At 41.7% G+C, this 19,447-nt stretch overlaps 1 protein-coding gene across 1 annotated transcript in view; it reads right to left on the reverse strand.

Annotated features, from left to right (window-relative positions):
* Setbp1 (SET binding protein 1) overlaps positions 1 to 19,447 on the reverse strand; it is a 404,432-nt gene that overhangs the window by 194,200 nt on the left and 190,785 nt on the right. The window contains exon 3 of the mRNA XM_004656502.2: positions 9,201 to 9,254. Within this exon, the coding sequence (XP_004656559.2) occupies positions 9,201 to 9,254 (54 nt within the window). The remainder of the gene's footprint in view (positions 1 to 9,200; positions 9,255 to 19,447) is intronic.

Here is a 19,447-nt window from a genome sequence, read left to right on the forward strand (position 1 = left end):
TTTCAGTGCAAAATGAGTGCATGCATGTGAGAAGATATTTTTGTTAAGATGGTCTGATATCATCATGGATATCCACACATGTTAAGAAAAATAAACATGATTACTACCTTGGAGAATTACAAGAAAGGATCTATGTTTTATCTAGGCATTCTCAAAGTAGCAATAAAGATACTTCTTTACAGGTGAAACTATTTTCCCTAAAGGTACAACAATATTCACAATATAAATAGGCACATATAGACTCACAGAATAAAAAGTCAGAATTCAAATGCTACCCTTGTAAGATCCATAAGGTAGGAGAGAATATCCAGAAGCATTCCCCTCCACAATGACTGACTGCTGCTCTCACAACTCATAATCTACAAATGCATTGCGAAATCCAGGAATCCCACTCAGGAAGATCCTCAGTGTAGTGTGGACAAGGAGAGGGAAATGATGGTACTAACATATGATGTGTGTCCATACAAACTTTATACTTCATAAAAAAATTAAAAAAAATACAATGATAAAAATGAAAGTAGAAAATCCTGATAATGAGAACAGAGCACCTCAAATGATCATTGGTGAAAGACATCTTTATCCCTCAATGCTTATTTTGGTATGGATGCTAGAAAGATATGCTTCTAACTATCATGGTAGTGGTGGCAATATCAAATTGTTAGACATTTCTGAACTTCTCTCAGTTGCTAGCTAGAATTTATGGTGGACCATTGACAGACATCAGGCAGGTCACTCTGGTGTATAGCCCATACTCTGAATAGCACTGAACCCAAGAGCCAAGGTACATGACAGAGCTGAAACAAAGCCTGCCAGATAAGAGGCCTGGAAGATAAGGGCATGTGTTTCCCAAGTAACAATGCAAGCTAGGTCTATAGGATAAATCTTGCTTCAGAAATCAGGAGGTAAGGCATGTTACCACTTTTAGACATTTTCTCTTTGGGCTAGTGTTATAAAGCTGGACATTTTTAGACACTTTCAGAGCTATAAATGTTGTGTAGACAGCCAGAAGACCATAAACTCAACCATTACAACTGGCTAATCTTGGGCAAATGTCAATTGTTGAATGGGTATAAAAGGAAATAAGCATAATATTCAGCTATACAGAATCCATGTGTGGCCAAACTACCTCTTCCTGGAGAGGACGCATAAGACATCAGGTAACAGTGATCCTATGGCAAATGGATACAATGGATTTAAGGGAGTCCTGAGGGCAGGACTCACAATTTGGATGGGAGACTATTGACATATCTCCTTTGTCCTTACCCAGAAAATTAGGAAACTGACTTAAGCATGGAGAACTTCTGAAAATACCGATATTTATACACCTTCCAGAGCAATTCAAGCCAAACTATTGTAGTTAGATCTGGGCTCATTTCTTTTCAATAGTGGCTTACCTCATTGTCATCCTCAACTGGGCCATGTCCTTCAGTGTTAATGTGGGTGTGGGGAGGTGGTGATGGTGGGCAGAGCAAAATGGCACTAGAAGCAGGGCTTGCTTATGCACTGTCTGTCTTTGGATCGACACTTCTTGAAAGGAAACAAGTCAATGTGTCTCCTTATGGCTGCATGTCTTACATTGCCTACTGCTGCCTCACTTCCATGCCTTCCTCTCTAGAAGGGCCACATACTACAGACACTTCTATCACTCTCCCCTGGGGAGTTTAGCCAAGAAAGGAAATGAGAATAGCAAAATTTTTTTTTTTTGTTTGTTTGTTTGTTTTTGTTTTGGCCCACATGGGAAGGATTCAAAATGCTTTGCAGTGATTCTTTATATTACTCTGAGATGCCAATAAAACACCTCAATATAATAAAATAAACAAAAATACAAAGATGGCGCTGCTTGTCAAGGACTCACTAATGATCAGACTATATCTGGATGATCTTACCCATTCCAAGTGGAGCTCAAAAGTGGACAAGGACACTGATGTGGATCCCCTGGGTTCAAACATCAATTTGGCATTTATGTGCTTTGTGACCTTTGGTTCTCTGTGTCTCCACAAGCTGACTTGTCAAACACCATCAGATTTCACAAATCATTGTAAGAGTTAAATGAAATAACATGGGCAATGCTCAAATAGCACCTTCCAGACTATCACATACCTGGGGGAAGTCCCGGCATGTGGGTATCTAAGCAGAGGTAGTATGAACACATGCATACACACCTTGCTTGAGGCCAAAAGGGGACTGGGTTCTCTGGAGACTGCAGAGCTACTGATTTAATATTTTTATCTGTTGACACTGAATTTATGGACAGTTGATGCCCATTCAGAGTCAAGTCAGAGAAAAGGGATTCTGTCTGGTAAACAAAATCAACCCTAGACGAATAAGCAATATGTAAACTCACATTTCATGTCAAGTAGAGGAGCATTCATAAGTCTTAACACTTTAGCTGCATCTGCTTTCTTACTGTAGGAATACTCACCCATTGCCTACAGGTGCCCAAAACATGGGACTGGGGAGATGGCTGAGTAGGTAAGAACATTTGCTAAACATCATAGAACCTGAGAGTTGCATCCCACAGAAAAAATGCAGGAGTGTATGGCACCACATGACTATAAGCCCTGAAGAGAAGCAAAGGCAAGAGGATTGCTGGAGCTTGCTGCTCAGCCAGTCTAACAGAAAAATGGGGACTTCCCGGCTCAGTGAGAGACCCTGAGTCAAGAAAATATGGTAGAAGAGTGATAGCGAAGGGTGACTCATGTCCTCTGCACACACGCACATCTGTGCACACATATCTGCATGTATAACACATGCGCATACAACCCCAAAGACATGGGGCCAAAGCCAGGGCCTTGCTCCGTATTCCTACTCCTACATCTTCATTGAGGGATAAACACATACTGTCTCTTTCTACTCAGAAACTGTAGTCAGACCTCCCATCAGACCTTCATAAGGACAAGCATCTCCTCGTCAACATTTGTTTGTTCTGCAAAAATGTACTGGGCCAGGACTTAAGGAGTCTAAGACCTGATGAAGAGGATTGTGATCCGGTGATCAACTGAGTAGGAGGATTGTGGTACCCGAGAAAAACAAAGGATGGCTTTGCTCAAAGAGGACCAAGCTCATCTCCTTTATGGCCCAGTCTGCAATCATTCTTCACCCAGGAGGGAATACCACACTTTCTCTTGGCTGTTATTTTTAGTTAATAGCATCCTGACTTCACCAGCCAGCCAATCACTGACCCTGCCTCCAGATTCTTAATTTCCTTTTCTCAGGTTCTTCTCTACTGCTCCCAGTTCAGCTCCATTCACCATGCTTTCTTACATAGATCCAAGGTGCAATCTCATTGCTTGGTTCCCTCATTATCTCATCATACCTTCTAAAAGAAGCATTCGGGCTGGAGAGATGGCTTAGTGGTTAAGCGCTTGCCTGTGAAGCCTACGGACCCCAGTTTGAGGCTCGGTTCCCCAGGTCCCACGTTAGCCAGATGCAAAAGGGGGCGCACACGTCTGGAGTTTGTTTGCAGAGGCTGGAAGCCTGGTGCGCCCATTCTCTCTCTCCCCCTCTATCTGTCTTTCTCTCTGTGTCTGTCACTCTCAAATAAATAAAAAATTAAAAAAAAAAAGAAGCATTCTACTAACTCATGTATGTCTTCAAACTTTCAATGACTTCCACTAAATGTTGTTTAAATAAAAAGGGTCCAAACATGAGCAAAATATTAGGAATACTAAGGAATCACTGTTAATTTTGATAGGTGTGACAATGGCATATGGTTCTTTTTAATGTCTTTAGGTGTTAGAAACATTTACTCAAGTATTTATTAGTAAAAACAACATGATTATTATGGTTTGTTTGAAAATAATTTCCATAAATAAAGTGAAAAAGACAAACTAAAAGGGAATACAGACAAAAAAGGTACGAATGATTGAAGTTGACCCAGTGGTGTGTGCGGTCCTTTTATATCAGCTCTGGATAGTTAGCTGCTAATGATTTTGTGAATGAATGTTAAGACAATGGAGCTTAAAGTTGTTGATGAGAAGGATATGTACTCCACAGAAATCAACAAATGCTGGCTATTAAGGGTTTTGAAAATGATTTTCCATTTATTTATTTATTTAAGAAAGAGAGAAAGAGGCAGAGAGAGAGAGAATGGACACGTCAGGCACTCTAGCAACCGCAAATGAACTCCAGATGCATGCACCACCTTGTTCATCTGGCTTATGTGGGTCCTTTAGATTTAAACCTGGGTCCTTTGGCTTTGCAGGCAAGCACCTTAACTGCTAAGCCCATCTGCAGCCCTACTAAGGCTTTTTAAATGGAACAGTGAAGTTATATCATGTATACCATACTTTTGTGCCTATTTTTGGGTACATATGAAAATTTTTTTTAAATTTTTTATTTATTTATTTGAGAGCGACAGACACAGAGAGAAAGACAGATAGAGGGAGAGAGAGAGAATGGGCGTGCCAGGGCTTCCAGCCTCTGCAAACGAACTCCAGACGCATGCACCCCCTTGTGCATCTGGCTAACATGGGACCTGGGGAACCGAGCCTCGAACCAGGGTCCTTAGGCTTCACAGGCAAGCGCTTAACTGCTAAGCCATCTCTCCAGCCCCATTTGAAAATTTTTAAATAGCTTTGTTTAGGTCTATTTTTTCTAGACTTTGAAAACCTAAAATTTATCCATACTCTAATTTCCAAGTAATTTTACACCATGCTCCTTCTGAGCTAGGCAGAGAAATTAAACTGCCTCCCCTCAATATCTCTAAAACACACCCCATGCATACCCCTCTAGTCCTGGCCTGCATATAGCTTCCCTTGTCCTAGGATAAGGTTACAGAGTCACTTTTTCTCTTCTGTCTTGCCTCAGATGATTGACACTTCTGCTAGAAAGACTTTCATGCTTTTTCTACACAGACACACTTGACTCTTCACCTGAATTTTTTTTATTATTTTTTATGTATTTATTTGAGAGTCACAGACAGAAAGAGAAAGAGGCAGATAGATAAAGAAAGAATGTGTGTGCCAGGGCCTTCAGCCACTGCAAAAGAATTCCAGATGCATGGGCCACCTTGTGCATCTGGCTTACGTGGGTCCTGGGTAATTGAGCCTTGAACCATGGACCTTACGCTTCACAGGCAAGTGCTTAACCACTAAGCCATCTCTCCAGCCCTTCATCTGAACTTTTGATAAATTTAACCTGCACTTCTCTCATGGAAAAAAAAAAAATCTGATCTCACTGTTCAGGCCAGGCCTCCTACTACGTTGCTTGTACACATATTACTCTATTTGATTTCCACAAAATTAGTCAGATGAGCCATATAATATTTTGACTTCTTGCCTCATAAGAACAATCATATCAAAATCATTAGGTGACTTTCCCAAAGTCCCAAGGATAATATTTTTGGCAGCACATTATTTAACCTAGAACTTGTAAGGGGGAGCAGTGTCACGATGTTTGTTCATAGCAGGGAGCCTTATGCAAAGCTACCCCATAGGTGCCTGTTGAATGAAATATTGACCAAGTAAAAGAACACGGGGCTGTGTTCTCCACACTAACATGTTCCCTGCATGCTCCAATTTGTTCTCTTTTCAGCTTTCACTGGAGTGTGCCCTTGACAACTATAGCAATTAACATTTTAGAAACTCATTAAATGGTGTGGGGATTTAGCTCAGTGGATGAGTGCTTGCCTAGAAAGAGCAAGGCCTTGTGTTCAGTCCTCAGCACCAGATGGAAATAAAAAAGAAATTCATTAAAAATCACTATCATTCATATGCAATTCTTACACTTGTCTCACCCTTAAAGAATGACTCTATTTGCCCTAAAGGAAGAACTTCTCCTTTGAGATGATATGAGATGATAGCGTTTACAACAAGGACAGACCAAGACTTTCAGTCTACACTTTTGGCTATAGCTGATGCTTTTCTGTAACATCACTTGCTTTTTGATATTCTGTTTTGTTTTGTTTTTCTCCAACACTGGCTATCTATGGAGAGCTGTCATCTGATTTTGTTCCCATATAAGTAATTTCCTTTTAAACATATTCTCACTTGGCCTCTGTAAGCATGACATAAGCTTGTGGGAACTTGAATCTACAATGTTTGTAATCTACACTCTTTAGAGGAACACAGAAATAAATAAAATAAATAGCAAGTGTTGAATGTTACTTTTGTCCTAAATAAGGATACTGGGTCTTTGCACCTAACTGAGATATTCTTTGGAAATCACAGCTGACAAAAAGCAGGAAATGTCAAATGAATAAGGTACTAGCATCTAGTGCAAAAAGGAACCAGCTGCAAGATGACTTTCCAATGAGATGAGAAAGGAAACTATGGGGCTGAAGAGATGGCTTAGTGGTTAAAGGTAACAATAGCAATAACAGAACGGCAATAATAACAAAAAATAGTATATACCAACAATTTGAACCCAATAGACATACATGTCTATATAGAGCAAACAGTCTAAGACTTATTCCCTAAAATCATTTATGTTTATTATGTGGAAAAAAAGCAAATTTATATTTTCTGTGCATTCCAAATTTCTACTTACACCTTTTATATTGGAGGGAGGAGGTGTACAAAGAAAAATAGAGAGGAAAAATATGGTAATTGAGTTTTCTAAGGAGAATCAGTGCAGGCTCTTAATCCTCTCATGGTTGGAGATGGAGATGGTGAGCCTTATTTCCAGTTATCAAAGACCAGAAAAGGATGGCCCTCAAGTGTGTCAGCTGTTTCAGAAGGTAAGAGTAAGATATTAGAAGATAAAAGGAAATGCATATGGTAGAGGAGGGGAACCAAAGAAAACACAAAAGACAAGGTGGTTAAGGTATGAATTTCTGGAGCTTTTACAGCTGTGCTTCTAGCACTTCCTGAGAATATGTCACGCTCGCCAGCCCTAGGTTTCATTTGAGGAGAGGTCTGCCTTGTGGTCCAGAGGCCAACCTCAGTACCTCTGAGAAGACCACCCATCTCTAAAGTACAGCAGCTTAGAAATCATGGGCATCCTGGTCCTAGCCCCCAAGTCACATGATCGTTTCCAAGATTGCGTTGGGTATCTTTGGAAATCAACAGGTAAGGAAAGTTCACTTCCTTTCCTAAAGGCACCCTTTGTCTTTCTCGGTTCTATATGGATGCAGAGAGACAGGCCCAAACAGAATGGCACAGCCCAATCCAGCCACCACTCTGGACTCTTTCAAAGCCATCAAAGCTGAGAGAGAAATCATGGCTGTTCTTTAAGAGGTTTCCATAGCAGCAGGCATTAAGCAAGAACAAAACCCTCCACAGCCAAGCAAAGGTGGACCACAAAAAGCTGAGAGGCCAGTCACAAGCACCCAGGGAGGGGTCCTCCTGGGCTTCACTTGACAGTTGGTGACAGTTCCTGGAAGGGAACACACCCATGAATTATTGCAGACCTCAGGAAGCATGAGGTTCATCCGAAACCCAGAGACCAGGGGAAAAACAACAACAAAAACTAACAATTTGGTGCCCTGGGGATGGAGAGAGCAGCTCACAATATGTGGGCAGATTTTTTGCTTCTATTTAGAAAAGTAACCAAAGGCTGATGTTGACTTGAAACACACCCAGGGCCTTTTGGATTTAGGAATAGCACTGAGATGTTAAAGTTGATCTAGGCATGGTGTGCTGCCTATAGGAATCCCGTGTCTTCCTGGCCTTAGAAGCAGGGTCCTGGGAGGTTGAAACTGTATGTCGATGCTTCCAGTCTTAGAGAGGGTGATGTACACATGGACCACTGAAGATTGTGGGAATGTGTGTGAGGGATGTGATTTCCTCCCTAGGATCCTGATTTCAGAAGTAATGGACAAGGGCTGCAGAGATGGCTCAGTGGTCAAAATGCCCTTGCTTATGAAGCATGCTGGTAAAGGTTTGATTCCTCAGTACCCACATAAAGCCAGATGCACAAAGGGGCATATGTGTCTGGAGTTCATTTATAGAGGTAAGAGGCCCTGACATGTCAATTCTCTCTTTCTTTCTTTCTTGTTCTCTTTCTCTCTCATAAATAAAATATAGATAGATAGATAGATAGATAGATAGATAGATAGATAGATAGATAGATACAAGAAGTAATAGACAAGATTCAAATGTGTCTACCTTTCATTTATGAAAGCTTTTTAAACATAATAGCAAGCAATATATGTCAAAATGGAAAGAATACAATCACACCAGAAAGATGCCAGGCCTAAACCTCTCTCCCACCCCCATATGCACTTATACCCATGTAAAGATTATCACACACTGACATGTAACACACATACTATCTCACATATATATTTACATACTTCTTCTATAAACACGCCTCACAAAATCTTTGCTACCCTTTTTTAATATAGGGTTGTTTTTTTTTTTTAACTGTATGGGAGTGAGATACGCCAATGATTGGGCTGGGGTTGAATGCTGATATTTATTTTGATTTTGTTTCACATTCCTTTAGAGCCACTGGAAGTTTGTTCAAGCATCTGAGTAGATACTTAGTTCCTTATCACTTTTCAATGACTGGAAAGAGAAACTTACTTGGTATCTGCTGTTCAAACTTCACAGTAGCCCCAACAGAAAGACCCCCCCCCCCCAGCTGATCTTCAGATTTGGTTTTCACTCAGTTACCCTCCTGCAGTCCCTCACTACCCACTGTCTGTCCCTATTTCTGTTTGCCTTCTTCTCCCCTGCCACGCATATCCCCAGAAACTTGCAGCCTGTGCCCTCTTGCTGTCCGCATCCACGACCTTCAAGTAGCCCTCGGCTCAAAGATAAAAGTGGTCCATTTGCTAACCAAGATCGGCACAACTCAACTGTCAGCCTCTTCAGGAGTCCAAGATTAATCTGGCCACCTGACCGCCTGCAACCAGGTATTTACACATGATTACAGAAACACGACCATTTCTCCTAAAAGAGTTAGGGGGAGGGGGTAGCACAATTCCACTCTCTGCCTTCTTGTTCAACCCTTTCCGAATCTGTCAATACAATATCCTTAGCTTCTTGAGCTAGGTGGGTTTGGGGTATATTTCACCAAAACATACTAAGAATGTGACAATGGAAAGTAGCTGTTTTGTTTGAGATGGGAAAAGACAAGAGCTGAAGAGAACAAACAAGAGCCAAATCACTCTCAGGTTGGTACTTAGAGTCAGAGGCACTGGAGTCCCAAGGTGACAACATTGTTTTTTTATCTAGGTGCCATGTTTGTTTGCTCACAACCAAACTGCAGAACGTATCACTCTCAAACTTCGAAAAAGCGTAAGAGAGACTCACCTGTGGCTGAAATCCTTTGAGGTCACTGGCTGCAAGGTCACTGGTTGTGAGGAGCTAGAAAAGAATAAGGAAATATTGCTCAGTAATTCTTCTCAAACTTTGCATACAGCATACCCCCCCAAGGCAACTGGCCTGCCGTGATTTCCATAACACAGTTGGGAGCTCAGAAAGGATAGTCACAGAGCAAGTGTGATGTCTTAGCAAGGATTCTGGATGTGATAACCTACCTACTGTGTGTCCCCTGCTCCTCTGATTGTGTCGCCACCCTCTTGGTTCCTTCTACATTCCTTCTTTCTGCTGCTACTTATTCACAGTGGCTGAAATCTGACTACAGTTGGAGCTCCATGGCTCCTTGGCATTGTAAAGTACCATTATGGAAGTGGACGGATGCGTGTGTTTCCTTAGGAAGAGAGCCCCTGATTTTCTTCCTACTGACAAAGTAGCCTGTGAGATAGCAAATTAAGAACTGCTCTTTCAGATAAAGACCCATCTCTAGCAGGCTTTTTCTTTTCTTTTCAAAATTCAGCCCTGTAAAATCGACCCTTTCTTCTTCCCATCTGCATATGGTTAGATTATCTTCATCATGTGTCCTGTGATTATATGTACTGTTAAGGTGTTCATAGCTTTTGCTTCCAACAATCATGTGGAATATGGGAACGCACACACACACACAAACACACACACACACACACACACACACACACACAAACATACACGGCACCTCTCTATTTATGTCAATATTGAAGATTAAGGTTTTAAGTATTTTTTAATCATCTGCAGGGCTTGGCACCAGAAAACCCTCAAAAGCATAAACTTAATGAAACAATCACAGGTTTTCTCTATTAAGTTAAATGCCATGAAAGGGTAAGATAAAGAGAATAAGGGAAAATGATTATTTTTAGTCAAAGAGTGTGATGGTAGACATTGTTAGGTCTGGAGAGCATTTGTGAAAAATAGGAAATATTTCACATTTGATCTAACAATGTCTTGTTTCATTCGAGACCCAAAGCCATTTTGCCAGGCTCCAGTGTCTCCTGCTTAGTGGAATAGCTTCCCTATTGACTCTGCCAAAAAGGACCCCTGAATGGTGTCTGAGCAGGGGTGGAGCTTGCTTTCTCATTTCCCTCAGTCTTTCCCAAGGGCTGGATTCCCATCCTGACAAAACCCCAGGGTGGCCCCTCTACTTGTGATGAATCAGCTAAGTAATAGCCTTTTAGTCTCTCTGCTCAGGAATAACAGCCATGCATCATGATTAAGACTCTGTCCCTGGGCTGGAGAGATGGCTTAGTGATTAAGGCACTTGCCTTCAAAGCCAAGGACCCATGTTCAGCTCTCCAGATCCCACATAAGCCATATGCACAAAGGTGAAGCAAGTACAAGGTCGCACATGTCCATTAGGCACGAGCATCTGGAGTTCAATTGCAGTGGCTGAGGCCCTGTCATGCTAATTCTCAAAAAACACCCAAAACTCTGTGCCAATCTTTAAGATCCCCAAGTTGAGTAACAGACCAGACATGCACACATCAGCAGAGGTAGAATATAGAGACAGTGTCTCAGATTTGGCAAAACAAACAAACAAACAAACAAAAAAAGCCAGTAAACTCAAGGTAGGGTTGTGAAGGCATGGGAAGAGACATGCCAATCCTAACCCAGTGTGCCGCCATTAACATTTATGGACACTAGCCACATCCTCCTCAGAACACAGGGAGTGAATAACAATAATACAATGAGGATCACCTGTGTCCCTGGCTCATTGGTTGCTGCCATATATATCTTTATTATTAATTTTTATTTTATTTATTATTATTATTTCAAGGTAGGTTCTCACTCTAGCCCAGGCTGACCTGGACTTCACTCTTTAGTCTCATGGTGGCCTCGAACTCATGGCAATTCTCCTACCTCTGCCTCCCGAGTGCTGGGGTTAAAGGTGTGTGTAACCACGCCTAGCTTATTTATTAATTTTTAAATTAGCATACAAAATAATGGGATTCACTGTGGCATTTTCACACATATGCATGTGTCATTATGCTTTGTTCTAATTTGTCCCCTTTTCTAATGCCCACAAATTCCTCTTGAGATAGAAAGTATCTCCACTGTACCTTTGGAAAAATTGCTTAAAGCAACGTAATATTTTCTAGGTCACACTGGTAATTCGTGCATTTGGGGTTTAATTCTCAAGCGAACAGTTTCCCAGATCTCCAGATTTTTCTTCTCTAGTAAGATTCCCCCAAATTACAGCACATTGCAGGCCATTTGTAGAGAGACATGCCATTAAAAGAATTAAAAAGCTGAGTAGAGTACCAGGATATTAGTCAAATGAGCCCTGTGCAGTAACATGATGCTTGTGTACTGATGAATGACCCTCAAGGAACCCTTCCTCTCATTGGTAATGACCATCCTCTCATTAAAATATAGCAATACATTCTAAGCCTCTAATTTGATCACAGCACTGGGAGAGCAGAGACAGATAGCTAGGGTGAGTTCTGGCCATGGGAATGATCTCTTCAGGGATGTAGGCACCGGATGTGTTAGCATATAGGAATCATAACATGAATTCTTCAGGCCCTGGGAGTATAGCCAGCAGATATTCTTCCACCACCTCCATCCAACAGGACTCACCAGGCAAGTAGGAGGCATGGGACCAAGATGTATAGTTCTTTCTAGACCTGAGGTACCACCACTTAGAAATAAATGACAAGTTTGTTCAAAGCATCTCAAAATGTGCATCATTTCTTCATGTCAGCGGTGGAGGAACCGCTACATGCCCAGGTGCACTGTTTGTGTGGAAATAGACATTGAACATGTTTGCGATGATTTGTCGCTTTTCTCATTTGCAGTGTTAGCATTAATACCTCCCTCCCTGGAAACCCCAAGTCAGATATGTGAAGCTTAGTTCTTAGTTCTTTAAATTTCCATTTTGTTCTGTTGTATACACATATACATATTTTGTTGTATACACATATACATACACATATACATATATACATATTTTGCCTTTTGTCCTGACAAGAACACGGTTCACATGAGTATGTCTATTGAAGCAGGGGTAACCCACTACCTTATGCAGGTCCTGCACATTTCAATGGATTGGAAAGAGTCTGAACATGCAATTAATCACTGAATAACCTGTTGGCCAAATGACTTGAAAGGGATGTCTGAGAGATTGTCAACCCTGAGGTGAGGACAAGAATGATTCGATTGCAGGGTGTGGAAAACGGAAATGTTAGAGGCAGCTGAAGACATGTTTCAAGCCAACAAAAGGAAATGACACTCAGCACTGAAGCACTCCAAAGTGTGAATAAATTAATAACTCCTACCATAAGAACAGGCTTCTGTCTGTTATATCTGAGGTTATAGACTCACACTTCAGTGTAAAAGTCAGAAGTTATGTTTAAGAAAGAATACTATGAAATGAAACACTGGATACAAGTGAACCCACCACAAGCAGAGAAAGGGATCTTATTCACTGCTTGTGAAACAGCAATATGTTAAATGCACCCATCACAGTCCAAATGCTTCTGCTGATCCTTACTGAATGGGAAGATGTGGAGGTAAAATCAGGGATTGTAGAAACTTTTAAAGTTTCTAAATCCCTTTGCCTTGGAAACACTGAGTATTTTGCTCATAGTTACTGAGAAGGAATTGAAAGTTTATCTGGCCTGGAGACAGAAAAAGGTATTCCTCTCCTTTAAATGAGTGCTGAAAAAACAGTATTAGAAGTCCATCTTACCTCCCACACCATGGAGAACCATTTCCCGACGGGCTCCTGGGTTCTAACTGGGCTACGACCAAATGCAAGAGCCTTTGGGCAAAGTGCAATCTTGTGTCTCAAACACTTCCCAAAGAGGATGGTTATTCTGCACTCGGAAATGTAAAAGTGAACCCTCGGGAATTTAAGTGGGGTGCTCATGTGTCAATTAGAAGTGCAGGACCAGAGCTTGAGAGATGCCTTAGTGGTTAAAGATGCTTGCTTTCAAAGCCAAATAACCTGCCTGACAGCCCAGGTTGGATTCCCCAGTTCGTAAATAAAGCTAGGCCAACAGAGTGGAGAGTGGAGCATGTGTCTGGAGATCATTTACTGTGGCAGGAGGTCCAGGTGTGCCTATTCTCTCTCTCTCCCTCCCTCTCTCTCTCTCTCTCTCTCTCTCTCTCTCTCTCTCTCTCTCTCTCCCCCTTTCTCTCTCTCAGACAAAATAAAATATACAAAAAAAGAACTATAGAACCAGAAAGTCCTGTCACATTTCAAAAATCACAGACTTCCTGAACCTGGACTCACAAAAGAATTTTAGTCTTGACATTAGGACCTGAGTCAGCCTGGTAAAGGTCCTTACAAGAGATGAGGGTATTGTTTCATCAGAAGCTATATCTGTTAGGAAACTGGGAGTGAGGAAAAAGGAGAAGGGTGGGTCCCTCTGAGCCCCCTTCCCTCCCTTCAACCAGACTGGTTCTTCTCTCTCATTTCTTGAATAAAATTTCACTTGACAGCAAACATTCCATCACTAAAATAAAAATCAAACTCTAGCATTTTAGAAAGAGAAGTGGATGAGTGACAGTTTCAGAATCCCACTGCTAGCTCACAGAAGGCCTGAGTGTTGCCTAGCCTTCAGCCTCTCTTCATAGCATATTTGGGTGACCAGCTCCAGTCCAACAGAACCCTAATCGCCAGACAGCACTAGCTCCTGACTTTTGTCATAAAGATAAGACAAAAATGCTCAGGAATTTAGAGGAAACCAAGGCAGGGACAAGATGAGATAAGTTTACTCTAAAGTAAACGTTTCAGAAAGCTCAGATCCTCCAGGTACTTCCCTATTCCCCCCTCCTTCTATGACCCTGTCCCAGTGGGAAATCATTCAATGACCATGGCAGCCTCTCTGTGTGAGGAGGGATCCAAGACAGGCAGGCCGGGAGAAAGGAAAGTGAAATCTACCCTGGATCTGGAGACTTCAACCAAGGTAAAGTTAATGAGAATACTCTTGTCTTTTCCCAGGATGGCTAAATGTCTGTCCCATTGGCAGCCAGAGGACTGAGCAGATGTGGGGAAGAGGGCAGACAGAATTTTGTTTGAAAGGCACAAGAAAGAGAAAATTCTCTCCTCTCCTGGGTGGATGGGGAAAACAATCCTGGGTCTCTGCTCAGTCCAATCTCATTCCTGACACATCCTACGGCTCTCAGGAGCAGTTCACATGCAAATATTAGGAGGATGACCCTGTCTTCCAGTTTTAAAGAGCTCTAGTTTCTCTCTTGGCATAAATTGAGTGTGGTATTACTTTTTCTTTTTTTCTGGCTCTCCAAGGGTTGAAGGAAGATGAAGGGAGCTGCCAGGCCTTTACAGAGGTGAGAAGAGAAATCTGTTCAGCTTCCCAAGCAAAACCCTCTGCACTCCCATTCTTCTTTGTGAATGAGCATCTGCATGCGCTTCCCTCCCCCAAATCACCCACAATGCTGCAACTAGCAAGCCTATGTGGCCATCTTGGGCCTAGGACTGTTTCCCCAAACAGCTGTCCTCTTACCTGAAAAACCCTATAATTCCTAAAGCGTCCCATGTGAGAGGAGGGTGCAACACCCTTTCTCTCCCTGTGTCCTCCTGCCCCAGAGAACTGTTCCCTTATTCTGGACCATTACTGACAGTTGGAAGCACACTAAGATAGAGTAAAGTCGAACATGTTCCCATCCATCTCACAGAATGAACCACGACTTGTGTCTGGGAAGGAAACTGCAGAGAGAGAGGAAGAGAGAAAGACATGCATCATGCTGGACACCTGACCAAAGGAACCTCAGCCTCGCCGACACAAAGACAGACGAACTGAAGCCTGGTAATCATGGAACACTGCATGTCATTCAGTTTTCCCATGCATTTCTATTCTTTGTAGGTAAGAGAAAGAGAGGCTGATAGGTAACACCAGTGGGTAGGCACACAGTTAGGTAAGTAAAGGAATTTAGCAAAAATAGCCCTGGAGAGAACAAATGATGCTTGTTCAGATATTCCTTGAAAGACATCATCCTTCCATTAAACATTCTTCTACCTAACCACCCATCTTTTCAGCTGTTCTTCCTTCATCTTTTCCATTTCCTGGGGAAAGGGTCTTTGTTTCTGTATTTTATGAAGTGTCACTTGCCTCTGCCCTTGACTCTAGGAGAGAATCTGAGTCATATTCCACTCCCCCGCAAAAATGACTGGAACAGTTATGTGCAAGGCAATGTCCTGACACACTAAGACAAATACCCAGCGTGCATTTGAGGATGCTGGAGAAGAACTATCACCTCTCTCTTTCTCATGAAGGGAATCTGAAGTGGTGAAAGATGAAATGGCATGCTCTAAGAGAGTCCGGAGCAACGAATGCAATCCCATGTATATAAGCAAAAGAAAGTTTTAGATGTCCAGTTAGGTGAAGGAGTTGAGGCTAGGGGACTCTGAAAGGAGCAGCAGAATGAACTATAAGCATGACAGGGGATCAAGATGTAGGAGGAGAGAAATGCCATCAACAAGCTCTGGAGTACCAACCATTAGGAAGTTCACAATTCCACCAGAAGCACAGGGGAAATGTGAACCCTGGAATGAAAAAGATGAAGTGGAACCAACTGGTTGCTACTCTGCAGAAGGACGACAAATATATCAAAGGTCATTAGATACTGTGGTGGTTTGATTTAGGTGTCCCTCATAAACTTAGGTGTTCTGAATGCTAGGTTCCCAGCTGACAGAGATTTGTAATTAACGCCTCCTGAAGGCAGTGTACTGTTGGGGGTGGGATTATGGGTGTTATAGCCCGTTTCCTCATGCCAGTATTTGGTACACTGTCCTGTTCCTGCTGTCCACCTGATATTGTCCAGGGGATGAGGTCCAGCCTCTGCTCATGCCATAAATTTCCTCTGCCATCATGGAGCTTCCCCTCGAGTCTGTAAGCCAAAATAAACCCTTTTTTCCCCCACAAGCTTCTCTTAGTCGGGTGATTTCTACCAGCAATGCGAACCTGACTGCAACAGATACACATGTAGAAAACGTGTGTTCTAGTTCTGGCTTGCCACCCACACCTCACTATAGGATTTGTTTCTGAATCACCAGACCTGCTTGGACATTTTACTACCTTCATAATTAATTCCATGTTCCCTCTGGCTATAGTCTTCTAGAATTCCAAATTGTCATTTTCAGCTCAGGAATAAAAGAGAGGTGTAAGGAGACAATAGTTAGTCTGCCTGCTTCCCTCTTTTGAACAACTCTCCCCTGAATACAAAATTCTCTTTAAGCCCTTGTCCATAGCTCTGAATGCCAGAGGGGAGGATAGTGATTTCATTATTGGTTTAAAAATAGAAATTTGTATGAAAGGCTACTTGAGTTTCCACATGAATTTACCATCTCGCTGAAGCAGAAGTTAATTTCACATCTGAAAAGTACAGAGCTTTCCAATTCAAAAGGCACCAAACATTTGGTGTGCATAGTACAGAGACCAAGGCTGGCTTTCTACACGCCCAGGAAGCAAGTTATACAGTTGTTGCTACCATCTTAGTAGGGCTTTTTCTAAATCCTTTTTCTAAATCCCTTCAGCTTTCAAAATACCTAGCCAAAGTTGACTAAATGGCACCTTGGAATTTGATTCAAAGCAGGTCTGATCTTGATTGTATATATTTGACATTTGTCATGTTTTAAATGATAGAATTCTATGTTTATAGGTAAGCTCTATAACCAAGCCTTCTGACTCCACAGAGATGCAACCCAAACAGCTTCCACAATTATTATTTAAAGAGCCCATGTATAGCCCTGCCTAGGAATTGTATATACTTAGTTGCTGTGCAAAACATCTCCTGGGTTAGAAATGTCATTAAAGCTCAAACTTGGGCTGGAGGGATGGTTTAGCAGTTAAGGCTTTTGCCTGCAAAGCCAAAGGACCCAGGTTCAATTTCCCAGGACCTGCGTTATCCAGATGCACAAGGGGACACATGTTTCTGGAGTTCGTTTGCAGTGGCTGGAGACTCCAGCATGCCCATTCTCTCATTCTATCCCTCTTTCTCTGTCAAATAAATAAATAAACAAAAATAAAATATTTGTTTTAAAAAAAAACTCCATCTTTCTGATTAGAGCTGTAAATATTTAGACCTACAGAAAAGAAGTGCATATTGAATGTGTAATTTAGACCCCACTGAAATGATGGGCTGTGTTTATGCTGTTGGAACCTGTGACCTCTCTTCACCTGACTCTTGGAAAGATACACCCTTAACAGATGGTATATCAGGAGAGAATTAAAGATAGGCTGCATCCCAGGAGCAGAGTCTGAGTTCACAGAAACCCACCCCACGTGTTTTGAACTCCCCATTAGAAATGTTTTCAAATAAATATTTCCTTAAATCAAGAGAACCATATCTCATGGCACTCAGTGTGCGTGGCATTGGGTGGAAAGTGTGGATGGATAAACAGGTGTAAATTGGTGATGCGGATTCTAGCTATCTTCATTTATTAAGCATTTCAGGAAAAGCTGGTTGAAAGGGATTAAGAGATCACTGATTCATCATTCATAGATGGCAGAGTGGCATTTCAGTCCAGGCTGGCTAACTCATGCTCCTTAAAAAAAAAATGTTTATTTTTAATTTATTTATTTGAGAGTGATAGACAGAGAAAGAAAGAGGCAGATATGTAGAGAAAGAATGGGCATGGCAGGGCCTCCAGCTACTTCAAACGAACTCCAAATGCATGTGCCCCCTTGTGCATCTAGCTTATGTGGGTCTTGGAGAATTGAGCCTCGAACTGGTATCCTTAGGCTTTACAGGCAAGTGCTTAACCGCTAAGCCATCTCTCCAGCCCTCATGCTCCTTTTGATGACATCAGAACTCCCTAAGCTCCCAGCTGCTTTTTTGGAGCCTTGTTTAGGTCCTCCATGATGCTTCCAACATTTTGTAAAGAACCATGAAACAAAGAACTCCATACAAAAATGATTTTATGGCTGTCCCTTAAGGGGCCCCAGATTTTATAGACGGTTCTTGGGACTGAGATGTGGATAAGAAAAAGAGGAATTCTAGGTCCTGACCCCACTTGATCTATACCAGCACAATTTTTCTTCGTACTTTACATGGGGATTCTATGTTATAGTATACCCACTTTTATAAATATAAAAACATGAAAACATACCTTAAGGGAAAGGTCCTTATATAGGTGAGCAAGGCATTCCCAAAACAAACAGAATGTGCCAATGTGAAGAGATTTTTTTTTCCTAGTCCACCACATGGAAGATGCTAAGATAGTGATCTTTTTAGAAGAGCAGATGGAACTTATGTCCACACCTCTTTTTAAGAAAACAGCCTTTGAGTTCTTCCATGAGTTCCTCCTAGGCAAAGTTCTTGTTCCTCCTTCATTCACTACCATACAGTGATATCTTCATCTGAAGTTTAGCAAAGTACATAAATGTTTCAGTAACAGCTAGGGCTGGATAGATGGCTCAGGGTTTAAAGGCACTTGCTTGCAAAGCCTGACAGCTAGAATTCAATTCCCTACTGCCCATATAAAGCCAGATACACAATTTGTACATGCAGCTTGAGGTTGTCTGCAGTGACAAGACGTCCTGGCAGAACCACATAACAGATTCTCTCAAATAAATAAATAAAATACTTTTTTAAAAATAAGAAAGAAGCATCTCAAAAACACAATCAGGAATGTTGGTGTTTTCCTTCAGCAAAATTAGGAAGCCGGAGGCTAGAGAGATGTCTTGTGGATAAAATAACTTTCTTAGCCTGAATATAGCCCATGGTTCAATTCCCCAGAGCCAAAGTAAATGGGTGCACATATCTGTGTTCCCAATGTACCTATGAAAATGGGGAGAAAGAGAACATAAAGCTCCCAGGCCAGTATGGCATTCCTTTGCAGTCTGGCAGTTCTTTGCAGCAGTAAGGGGCCCCATCTTAAAGAAAGTGGAGAATAGAGGCCTCAGAGTTGTTCTCTGACCTGTACACATGCACCATAGTTCTCCCATCCACATGCATATACACATATACATACATACATACATACATACATACATACATACATACATACATATATACATACAAACAAACATACATACATACATACACACACACACACACATAGAATTAAGAAATCACATCGCAAGCATCTGTGGGCTGGTATGAAGTTGGTAAAAAGCCAATAAAAGAGGTTCCCTCTTGTGACACATGCCATGTGAAGTTGAATCTTTGGAGAATATCCACCCTTGATCTCGTTTCTCATCTACTGAGCTTCTGCCTTCAATTGACCACATGATAGGTTT

Source organism: Jaculus jaculus, chromosome 2, assembly GCF_020740685.1.
Source record: "Jaculus jaculus isolate mJacJac1 chromosome 2, mJacJac1.mat.Y.cur, whole genome shotgun sequence".
NCBI lineage: Eukaryota > Metazoa > Chordata > Mammalia > Rodentia > Dipodidae > Jaculus > Jaculus jaculus.